Consider the following 13,040-nt stretch of genomic DNA (forward strand, 5'->3'; position numbering starts at 1 on the left):
TCGTATGCTGGGGTGTTCGTATCCTGAGGTACCACTGTACAATATTTCAAAAATTAAGTCAAATGGTATTGAGAATATAATTCTGTTTTATGAGGTAATACTCAATGATAATTTTAACATTAATATAAATACAAACCTCCTTAATTCTATAACTGTGGGATCTGGCCATTTACAGAAAGTTACTTCTAAGACTTCTAAGGAGATTCTGTATATATGTATATGTATGTATATATATATACAGAATCAGTATTATAAAAGTATTACTTGCAGTATTATAAAAGGTAGAATCAAGCTTAATTCCAGAAATAATACAACCATTAGTGCTTCCAAACAAGGTTTTATATAATATAAAGCCCAAATCCAACAATAATTCTTGTAGTATATGTAGGTGAGATTACATCAAAACTCAGATCATCATGATCTTCTGTCTTTATGATCATCTGTGTCTTCAAGGTTTGCAATGTCATCAGGTACATCAGAGTCAGAGGAAGTGAAGAAAGTGGATTTTCTACATTGGAATGAGTCTTGATAGTCTTATTAACAAACTTTTTCACCCACTGTTGCAATTTTGCTTGCTTCTGGTACTTTGGATTTTTGTTAATTAATTCTCTTTGAATCAAATAAACAAATATAACAGATTTACAAACTAGTGGCAGCAGATCCAAAACATGCTAGATCATGGAAGTTGATGGATGACAGAATACCAGATTAGAGATTTAATGTATATTAATTTTCTACTATAGATATTGCATTTATGTACTTGGAAAAATATAATTATGTATGGATCTTTAATTGTTAGAGATAATACTTTAAACCAATGCTGCTCAAACTAGTCATGTTTAAGTAGAACTTATTTGAACAATTTATAATGAGATTTCAGTTAAAATTTCAAAATTTTATATACAGGTATACCTCGACTTACATCGTTTTGAGTTACATCATTCCCGATTATACGTTGTTTGTGAAAAAAGTATATGGAAAAATAAAAATCAAGTTTAAATCATTTTATTCGACTTTACGTCTGTCCACCACAAATATTGAAGTCATAATATCACTAGAAAAGCGTTTAAAGCACATAAAATCATATTAAAATATATACATTTACAAGTATGTACTGTATTTACAGTACATGCATTTGTAAATTTAGATTACTTTTTTCTGTACTATATTAAAAACTAAAATATATTTGTTTGCAAGCTTAAAATAGATCCTTATTAACCATATATTATTAAAAATGCATTAATTAATAAAATACAGAACCGGAAATGGTAATTTATGGTTTAGCCTAGTGACAAGTAGATTCGGAGACAAGTAAATTCAACTTACGTCTCCTCTCCTGGAACCAATTACCGACATAAGGCAAGGTATACCTGTATTGCATTAATAAAATTATTTAAAACATCTTTAAAAGTCTTTTAAAAACATTTTTTGTTATTATACTTGTATCCACCTTGGACATTCTGACAATATTATTTTATAATTTTCATTTTTATTATTTAAACATTAATGCCAGCAGTGAACTGACAATTGAAATTATCCCAGGAAGTTGCTTGAACCAGGCTCCAAACTATTTTTTCAAAATGATTAGAACCAATTTTGTTGTATTTTTCTTACTAATTTGATTTAAAAATTTAAAAAACTACATTTAAACTTTATCTCTCCATTTCATAATTGTTTTTATTTAATTCCACAAAAATGACCTGTGAAGGATTGGAATGAAAAAATGTGTGTGTGTAATCAATGTGTAAAGACAATCATCTTTATATGTTTAACATTTCAGCTGATGGAATTCTTTTTCTCATAATTTATCTCAAAATTTTAAAATGATACAATAAATAAATAATTTATAAAATTTTAAATTCATAAAAAATATGAATATATTTTTTTAAATTTTATTTTTGGCTTTTTCTGTCTTATGAGTACTACAAGAATCTTTTTTAATGCCCATTGTGAGTTAAATCTGGCTCATGATGGGGTAGACCAGATAGTGAGGAACAGAGCCTGACCTATGCATGATACACGATGCATAATGGATTTGCACTCACAAAAAATTCTAGGGAGTTTTAACCACCCAAATTCACTCTTGGGTTCATCAGAGCAATACGTTGACACCTTAACCGCCTCAGCTATTGGGCCATCAATATTAACAATAGGAACACACACTAAAACTTTTATGATGTTGATCTTTGTTTAGACTATTCAACTGTTGCTAGATTTGTTTCAATGTAATAAATATTTATTTATAAATCACAGGCTAGTTATTTAATGGATGTAATTATTTATTTACATAGAAGAAATTAAGAAATTATATTAACATATTAAATTGTAGTAAACATATTTTTTTAACTATTTAGCTTATGTAAAGTTTTCAAATTTTAAATATATATATATATTTTAGAAAAGATAAAAAAAAAAATTAGTGTTGTTTTATATATATATTTTTAATTAGGGTGCATTAAATTGGCCTAATTCTTTTCATATCTGTGGAGATAATCATCCCTTAGCTTGGTCTAGAACACTGCAGAATGTTCAAGCTGTAAACAGAAAATTAGCCAATGAAAACAATAGGTAAGAATTTATTCAATTAAGTAATAAATTAGAAAGTGCCTTTACGTATTGAAAGCTTAAATGAATATATTTATGGTAATTACAACAAAATGTTATTTTTACATATGGATCATAATTTATTAAATTTATAAGCTCTATGTCGGCTTTTCTTTTTCACTAGACTTATTACACCATCATTCAGAAATCTAGTGAAAAAGAAAAGCTGACATAGAGCTTATAAATTTAATCCAAGACTAGACAAGAAGCATATTATAGAATTCATAATTTATTGTTATAATACTATTATCTATTACCATATATTGTGTGAAATAGAGTAAAATATGAATGTATACATTAAATTTAGGAAATGTAGAAAAGATCTGACAAATAAAAAATTTTCATTTTCATTCCTGATCTTACATTTAATTCAAGAAAGTTACATCAAGAAGAGTAAGGTTGGTTGATTGGTTTGTTGTGGCAGTACAACACATGGGCAATCTGCCAAGGGTGAATTTGTTTCAGGATACTTTTCTATGGGGAACTGGTTCTATTTAGATGCTAGATATGTGAAAAGAACCCAGAAAACTCCACATGGTCAGTCTGCTGGTCAGGCAATCAGTAAATTAAAGTAAAAAGTGTATTTAAAATTTATTCCTTTTATCTATATTAAAATCAATGGTGAAAAAATAAAACTGAATATTTTACATATTAGTTGAGAAAAAGTAAAAGCAAAACACTCATTTAAAAAATTGAACATCAATATTTTTATTTTGAAATAATTTCCATCATAGCTATCTTCTCTCAATGAACTGTAAATTTATATACTTTTTCCTAAAAAAGTTTTTTTATTTTTATAATTTAAATAAATTTGCTATCAATACCTCTTATTTTTGACTATATATGTGACTGTCTAGCAATAAGGCATTGATAATTAGATGATGAGATATTTAGAGAATGAGATGAGAGTGAGATGAAAATTTGTCCATCAAGTTCTCAGAGAGTCAGTCATTTACATCATATGAGAAAGGTGTTATGTTATCTTGATATCAAAATAAAATTGAATATACAAAAAAAAAATTATTGCAAGTCACTCTCCAGGCATTTTATTAACATGATTTACATTAATTGGCAGCATCTCTACAAACTAATCTTTTTACTGATAAATGAAAATATGCAATGATGAATTGATTTTGACTCCATCTAGAAGTCATTTTCAAAATTCAACTTTTAACTCCCTGTAGCAGTTGATAATATATTTGCATAAATTCTCACTATGCCAACTGTTTTTCTTTTACAATTCCTGCATAAGTTTTTTTACAGTGGTCCCTTCAAAAACTTCTTAACAGAGTTGTATCATGAACTCAGTGCAATTCTACCAAACAGGCCTCACTTTTAATTGTTTAGCAAATGGATAGATTGTAAAAGGATATCACTAGGCATCTATCAGAATCTTTTCATGATGAATTACAAGATGTTAAAGATTCATTGGATGATAACAATGCTTTTACTTTTAGCAGATAGTGGATGAAACCAGGGCTTCTCAAAAGTATTGCCTGGGGTGAAAATGGAGAAGAAAGATGATTTAGAGGAAAAGACTGAAGGTAAAATTACAAAGAAGGATAGGAAAGGGGATGAAATGGAAGTCTAAAGGGTGCCTGTATCACTTTTATTTAAAACAAAATTAAAAATTTACATTTAGTTGTGGAACAGTAGTAAGGAATTACAGAAGCACCCTAAATGATTGGCATGCAAACATAACATATTTACAACACCCATTGTACTTGCAATGGGAGAAGCGACAAAACTGAGATAATTTAGCATTCCTTTTAAAAAAGCCATTTTTTAAAAATCATTTATCAATATCTCATTTAAAAATGACACATTTCTTTATGAAACAGACAAACAAATTGATAGTTTTATAATGTGGAACTGATATAAATTTATACAGAATTTGTTTGCTCTGTTTATAGACTGTACAAATGCAAATGAATGATTTGTCATTTATATGAAATTTTTCCACTATATTTTAGCATTTTTTATTTGAATTTGATTCACTGGCAGTTCTTAATTTATCATCGCTAATGATGATCTATTATTCTTCATGGAAACATCTTCAAGTGTTTTATCATTCAATGAAAATTTCTTAAACCATTTTTAGATACTACATTTACTATAGTCTCTCTAAATGTATGTATATTGTTTAGATTTATGTTTATGTTATATTGTTCTGAATTAATTCATATTTCATAGCTATGAACTGAGTTTATCACAATTACTTTTTGAAGTACAAATATTGCAAACTCAGTTGATAATATCATCTGTAATAGATTGTACAGTACATAAATTGTGTACAAATGTTAATTATGCAAAATTACACAAAATTTGATAACTTGATCAAAACTTGATATGAAATGCACATTAAAATCTTATATTTTGTATGATTTTAATGGTCTACTCAGTGTCAAAATATTACATTTAGTATACTAAAAATACTGGAGTTCTATAAATTGTTTCTATCAATTACATTAGAAAATAAAGTTTCAGTAATCAATATAGAATATATAGATTTTCTCTTATATTGGTGGTTCTCAAATTATGGTCCTAGGATTATTAATGGTTTGCAAACATGTGCCAAATGGCTCTGCACACTGATTGCTAGTCATTTTTCCAAAATGAAATTCCATGCTGTTTAAGCAGAAGAGAAAATATATTTATGCATTACTTATGTATGTTAGGCTACCAGATAGACAAAATATTATGGTATAGATTTAAGAGAGATTTATGGGATAGGAAGTGGACGAAGGTTTAGATGGTCCATTGTTCATCTGTGACTTAGTATAAGTAGTCTGTGGATCAAATAACTTTGAGAACCACTGTTTTATATTATGTTGTAAGTTACATTTTTACAGACATATAAAACTATTTTTAATAATGTTTTTTCTAGTATTCGATTAGATATATTTCAATGGGATGCCTGTTCACTTCCATTAAGAAATAGTTCTGTAGATGTATTTGTTACTGATTTGGTGAGTAAATTTTCTTAAATGGTTTTACAGATTAGCATTTAATATTGTTATGTGAGAAATTATGTTAAACTGCTTTCTTCTTATTTGATATTTTTATTATTAGAAATAATTAAAAAATACTAATTTTTTCATAGCCTTTCGGAAAAAGGATGGGATCTAAATTTGATAATCGCAAATTATATCCAAGTTTACTTAATGAAATGGCAAGAGTCTGTAAAAATAAAAATGGTCGTGCTGTACTTTTAACTCAAGATAAAAAGACCATGTCACAGGTAATATTCAGATTCAGTTTAAAATATAGTCAAACTTCAATTTAACATCACCATTTTTTCACCTCTGAAATTGACACTAAATGGAATATGGCCCTAAACTGGAAAATTCCAAATAATAAGAATTATATATAATTAAGAAGTTTACATAGTAATTTGAGAGTTTTAAAGTCGTGAAATTTAGTGATAACAATGTCATTTGCAGTGCAAAAACATACTTTTAGTAGTTCACAGATATTGAAGGATTCCTTGTTTAATATTTATGGGGAAGATGTGTTTGCCAGTATTCATTGGCACTGTATGAGAGCAGCTCTAATGAATACTGACAGTAGTATCAGAGACTATTTCAGAGGATGTTATATTTAAATTTGATTGTATTTCATAAAATATTTATAGTTATTTTTATCATTTTTAAACTGTTTTTGTTATTATATATGCTACTGTGAATGACCGATATCTGGCGAATGTCAACGTTCTCCGGTGAATGTCAGTATTCACACAGTCGTTTCGTGTATGTACAAAATATTTGCTAAATATCATTATTTCTCACTTACACCGGCAAATGTCAACATTCAGCATGCACTGATGGTGAATGTTGAATAAAAGTATTTTTATTACGTTAACCTGTCCTACGTTGTTCCTGAAAATATTCGTGTTGACCTCATTGACCTGCGGGGGCGATCCTGAATATATTCGTGTTTACATTGGAATACTTTTTGATACTAGATGTAGCTATGCATGATGATTTTTATATTAAAACGAACTTTTAAAATATAATTTTTTTTGTTTTTATATTATTCAATATATTTATTTTGTTTGTGAAACATAAAAAAATAATTTTTTATGATAAAGTAAACACGATTATTATTTTAAAAAAAAATTAGGCTTAACATCAACGAAAATTCAACATGGCGTCACAGGCAACAAATAAAAATTTCAACATCAATTACGTTAAGACAAAAATGCAACTTTTTAATATGTCAAAATAGGAGAAAGCTTAAGTAACAGCACATGTAAATAAACTGTTGAACCTAAAACGAACAGTACATTCTAAATCGTTAAAGAAAATAATACAATAATAAACTTGCACATAAATTATGTGATTAACGTTATACAATCTTATTTATTGCAACAACTTAAACTGTTATGGCACTTTGAATTGCACAAAGTTCCTTGCTTTTACAACTGCATTTATTTGTGGAACACTTCTTTTTGCAATGACAACGTGTATAGCCTTGCCCTCCACTTTTTGAATTAGCTGCAGCTGCTTCTCTGTGATATTTCTTGAGAAGAAATCTCATCTATGGAAAGTAACTTTTCTTTACAAATTACGAACTCATTATGGGTATAAAGCTGCTTGAGGGTACCATTTTTGTTTGTTAATTTATAAAAGTTGGAGTCTTCTATTCCAACAACAACCGCCAACACATTTCGGGCATCTGTATGGCCACAATCGACATCAGGGACCTGTATTTGTACAGTATCACCAATTTAAACAGAAGGAAATGGCGAAGAATTTGGCGACAGACTGTCGCCTTCTGTCAACATCGGCTTCTTGGGTGTCATTTTGACCTCCACCAAAGCTTATCTGTGCTTGTTGACATACACCGGTGATTGTTCAAATGTATAATAATATAACCAAATATTTGGTCTTTCACCAACGTATTTTGTATGTGTCGACATTCACCAGAGAATATCGACATTCTCTAATTTTGGTCTTTTACAGTAACATATACATAACACATAAAAGAATAATAAGTCTTCAAATAAAATTAACTATTTCAAAACTATTCAAAATATCAAATATAATTAGTGATCAGTGACCATTTGTAAATAGATCTGTAGAAAAACTTTTTTAATATAATTTTTGTTTATTATTTCAGTGAATTTAGATTCAAAATTATTCAAAAAATTTGTATTTTAAGTGAAATATTTTTATACCATTAATTAATATTAATATACATATACTTATATAGAATAGTTTTCACAGATATATAAGTATGAATGATTATAATAAAATATTTTAAAATTTACATTTCTTGTAAATATTATTATATATTATTTTTTGTTTTATCATTACAAGAAATATATGAGATACAGTTTTTACATAAAATTGATTTTAAAATGCTTAAATAAATTACATGAATATTGATCTGATTGATTTTGTCATATTTGTGTATGTCTGTTATTTAATTTTCAGTTATTTATTTATGGATTAAATAATTTTACCTATTAATTTTTAAAACTTAATTGAAGACATAAAAATAATATGATAATAAACACGTACCTTGAACCTGTTACCGGTGTGGGTGATATTACAGATAAATATCGCAAACGTTTTTGAACATTAATAGTTCTTCCTCAGGCAATATAAAAGAAAAAAAAACGATGGAATGCAGAACAAAATAGAACATGAATATTTAAAATAGAATCGAATTTATGTCTTGTGTAAAATCGTTGGATTGGACATGCGCATTCTATGCAGATAGTCGGTGATTAAAGATCAGTGTCCATGAGAACCTGTCATGCAACAGAATAATATGATAAACTTTCTTAACTGTAATGTATCATGATTTGATAAAAAAAAAAATTATAAACCATAAATAACTGCTAATTCACACTCACTATGAGACAAAAATTTTATTGTTAGTGCTGTTGAGATGGTTACCAAAATAAAAATGTAACTGATTATTACACTTACAAGTTAAATTACATAAATACTTAACATCATTTATTAAGTAAACATCTTATTTTTAATAACAAGCTAAAATAAATCATACACAAAATCTTATAATCATTATTTTTATTGTTTATTACTAATAAGCATTAAATGATGATTATATTTTGTAAGTAACAAAGCCTCAAGCCTATTTCATGACATTCTCTTCTTTGTACCAATATCTGTCTGTCATTGCTGAAACAATGGTTAACAGGTGCAGAAGATGATAATATTGTGCTGTATCTTAAAAATATTGATTTTGTAATAAGATAGCTGTTCAAAAGATGAATTTGTGATATTTATCTTGTAAATAAGTAAAAATTTCCATTCAATTTATTGTTGATATCACATGTTGGAAGAATTTTCTTGCTGGAGCAGATTAATCACTCTACAGACAACTTATCATCTCTTTTGACCACATTAAATAATTCTGTGATTTTAAAGAGGAAGGATATGTTTTTAGGTAATTCTATTTGGCTAGATTCTTATGTATTTGCTCTTGTATTACCTTCTGAGATTTCCTTCATCTTGCATATTTTGTAACTTCAGCATCAATGTAGTTTACATATACTAACAAGGAGAAGGCCAGACATTTGCATCTCTGATTCAAATGAAACTTGGTGAGCATGTAGCCCTAAACACAAATAGTTATTCAAATAATAGTCCCACTTTTCAAGTGTTTCCAAAAAGCAAACTTCCGAAAATTGCATGTTTAGCTTATGTCTGGAAGTTTTACCAATTATAAGAATGGCCATTACTGAGTGGATAAGGTTCTGGATGCTAGAACTAACAATATTGGTTTGATTCTTTGTGACTTCCAGACTATTCAATGTCTGGAGCTTATTCACTTGTGATGTCATAGTATGTAACCACAAGCAAAAATGTCTGAAAATTAATATGAAAAAATAAAAATCTTATTCAATGGCATAACAAGAGTTAAATCTACAGAAACTTCATTTTTGCTAAACATGAAATGATGATGTGATTTTTAATCTCATTTTATAAGCTTTAAATGTGAGGAATAATAATGCTAATGATACAGTAAAATAATAAAATAACTACGTTACACATTAAAAAGAAAAAAACTAAAGTTGCACTCAACTACTGTTATTCCTATGATAGGTAGAACTTTCTGACTTATAAGCTAAACACTCAATTTTCAGAGGCCTGTTTTTCAGAAATGCTTGAGAAATGGGTCCTATTACTTGGACAAGGAACTATGTGTTTAGGGCTACATGATCAACAAGTTTCATTTGAATCGAAGATCCAAACGCCTGGCCATCTCCTTGTAAGTAGTAACCAGTAAGGATGGGCAGTAATGCATGTATGCTTTATATTCTAACATAACTTGATACTTCTGACATCAGGACAGTAGATCAGACAAACTGATTTTGGGGTTTGAAAAGGATAAATAGTGAATGGAAATACTGGAAAACAGAGTAATGGCAATAAAAAAAGAAAAAATAATCACTTATAGATATTGTAAACAGTAAATATTGAAAGAGGAAGCAGTTACATTAAAATTCATAAAAAATAAAACTTAAAAAGTTTGTTAATTGCTAATGTTATGGCCAGTTTTTTTTAACAAAGCAACTAACAAAACAGTTAAAAGTTACACATACAAGCTACTAGAGAGCGAATTTAATTGCTTACAATAAAAATAACTAGTTACAGTAATTAGTTACAATGTATATATAGTACATTGTAGGGTCCCTCCCTGTGTGTTCCTCGCATTAAGTGGAAATTTGCATAAAATAACAAACTCCATTAGTTATTAAATATTTCCTATAGTAACAAATCTGTCACACATTGTTTTATATGAATAAAGACAAATAATCACTATATAGTAGAGTCCCAGAAACTTGACTTAATATGGATTGAAAATGTGACAAGTTATTAAAAATGATGAGACTTCCGTGTTAACAGTAAAGTGAGAGAAAAGAGATTGTATTCAAATGCAGGTCAAATTTGACCCTCTTCATTGGTGAAAGCACATTGCCAACTGGAGTAGAATTCCACTAAATTAATGAATTTGTTTAACATGCAATGGTATAATGATGATGCTAGTCTAAATAACAAAATTTTTGTTAAGGTATGCAAATTTACATACACATTTACATACCATTAATGACTGTTTCTATTTGTAGTTAAATTTTATTTTGAAAAATATTGGCTATTCAGTGGATGCTTTTGATTTACAAGGGAACTGTCAGTGTGTCTTTTAATAAAAAATATTAGTAAAATTTAATTAATAATTACATTAAAAGTATACAAACTCTATATTAAATTTGTAATAATCACTAAAAGTGTTACAGTTAGTAGCAATCAAATCATACTATTTTATATTAGTTTAACACAAATATGCAAATTTTTAGTAATGAAAGTGTCGCAAAGGAAGACCATGATATTACATTTACAGAGAAGAATAAGGAATAAACTCAAATAAATGTTACATGAAAGATTAGATTGCGGCAGTTGGCAACGCTGCATTTGACCACTTTAGTTCTGTAAAATAAACTCATGACAACAACCATTGTCTGTCCTGGAATCATTCATTCAACACGACAATGATATTATTTGCAGATGTAATCAGATTGATCGGCATAACCAATTTCCTTTTCAAGAGGTATGCCTTAGTGGTCTCCTCACTAGTGAACTGGACGTGACCTCCATGACATAGTAATCTGGACTAGGTGATTCCAGCAATGACAGGAATCCAGGTAGGCTTCCTTTTTTTCTCTCCACACTGGTCAAGCAGCCAAACTAACAATTAGTTCGGTTGCTTGACCAGTATGGAGAGATCAGGTTTCGAAATGGTCAGCGTCACTGGGATCACTTGGTGATCCCAGTGACGCCTCTTGAGAAGTGATACCCTAGTGATACCTCTTGAGAAGGAAATCAGTTATGTTGATCAATCTGATTACGTCTACGAATAGTGTTGTTGTGTCAAATGAATGATTCCTGGACAGATGATGGAGTCCAATGGTCATTGTCATGAGTTTATTTTACAGAACTATATACAAGAGTTACAATTACATCGACCGTGGAAACAGTGGTTGGAGTGCACAATGAAGTGAGCAAGCAGACATATTTATTGAACACATTGTGTACAATGTATCTGGGTGCCACAACAGGTATAACCCAGGGAGCAAGCAGACAGAAGTGCGTCCACCAAAAAGTAGAGTTAGCAATGGTCTGACATCATGTAGGTTGGAGACAGTGGTCAAATGTCATGTTGCCAACTGCCACAATCTAATCTTTCGTATAACATTTATTTGAGTTTATTCCTTATTCTATTCTGTAAATGTAATATCATCGTCTTCCTCCGCAACCCTTTCACTACAAAAAATTTACATATTTGTGTTAAACTATTATAAAATAGTGTGACATTTGATTGCTATCAATATTAACTCTGATTAACACTTTTAGTGAATATTACAAATTTAATACAGAGTTTGTATACTTTTAACATAACTATTAACTAAATTTTATTAATATTTATTAAAAGACACTCTGACAGTTCCTATGTTAGTGACATTCACATTGTGGCATTTTGCAGTGGCACCTTGGAAAAAGGTGTTATATTCTTTGTTAATATGTGGAATTGATGCTGTAATCAAGAGTTGCCAGTGAAGAATGATAACTTATTTGATCCTAGGGTTAAGTTATAGATATAAAAATTAGATTACATATATTTTGTTTTTGAATGACATGACGAGTTTTACAGAATGTCAAGTTATTGAGAGTCCAGTTTATGAGATTCTACTGTATTAAAATAAATAACATACCATAAGTCATATAAATAAGTTTAAAAAATTTTGAAAGCAGACTTTTTTCTTTTCTCACTAAATCTAAAATTTTAATTTTTTCTTTGAAGTAGGAACTTTAGTACTTTTTCTCTGGTTTGTCAGAATTACCAACATCTACTGCTACCCTTGCATTTTGGTGCCATATTTACAAAGTAATTATCATGAATGAAACAAAGAGAAGCATTACTACTACAGGGAAATGATGTGTTACAAGTGAGAACTCTGGACAAGACTAATACAAGTCATAGTGTTTAGTGCAAAACAAAGAAATAAGTCACAGTAGCACATTTTCCAGAATGAGAAAGAGTGTGACTGAGCAGGATGCTGTGAGCCTTAATGAATCTTAAAAAATGGTGCAGATTTAGTGCTTAATTATGCATTTTTATTTATGTATTTTTCATTATTTTTATCACAAACCTGAAACTGCTTATATTGAATGTCTAGTCCTACTGGAGTTAGTTTCTAACTCTTCATTTGAGCTTGTAATTATAATTTATAAATTTTATTAATATTCCAAATCAAAATATCTATGAATTAAGAAAATAAAGGTTATCACTTATATTATTTTTATCTTNATAGAGCTTATAAATTTAATCCAAGACTAGACAAGAAGCATATTATAGAATTCATAATTTATTGTTATAATACTATTATCTATTACCATATATTG

General features: G+C 28.7%; 1 protein-coding gene across 1 annotated transcript; it reads left to right on the top strand.

The window, feature by feature from the left end:
* Positions 1 to 2,265: 2,265 nt before the first annotated feature.
* Positions 2,266 to 12,919, top strand: LOC111633984 (THUMP domain-containing protein 3-like). The gene is made up of 5 exons (XM_023378653.1): positions 2,266 to 2,271; positions 2,450 to 2,568; positions 5,492 to 5,573; positions 5,708 to 5,845; positions 12,442 to 12,919. Exons 1-5 carry the CDS (start codon positions 2,266 to 2,268, stop codon positions 12,448 to 12,450), a joined length of 354 nt encoding a protein of 117 aa, XP_023234421.1. The 3' UTR covers positions 12,451 to 12,919.
* The last annotated feature ends 121 nt before the right edge of the window (positions 12,920 to 13,040 follow it).

Source organism: Centruroides sculpturatus, unplaced genomic scaffold (assembly GCF_000671375.1).
Source record: "Centruroides sculpturatus isolate CEXI.00-Female unplaced genomic scaffold, Cexi_2.0 scaffold833, whole genome shotgun sequence".
Lineage (NCBI taxonomy): Eukaryota > Metazoa > Arthropoda > Arachnida > Scorpiones > Buthidae > Centruroides > Centruroides sculpturatus.

Bases quoted from the DNA above. Each gene is read 5' to 3' on its own strand.
- LOC111633984 (XM_023378653.1), top strand. The intron at 2,569-5,491 runs GTAAGAATTTAT...TGTTTTTTCTAG, and splicing joins TTAGCCAATGAAAACAATAG to TATTCGATTAGATATATTTC. The intron at 5,574-5,707 runs GTGAGTAAATTT...ATTTTTTCATAG, and splicing joins ATGTATTTGTTACTGATTTG to CCTTTCGGAAAAAGGATGGG.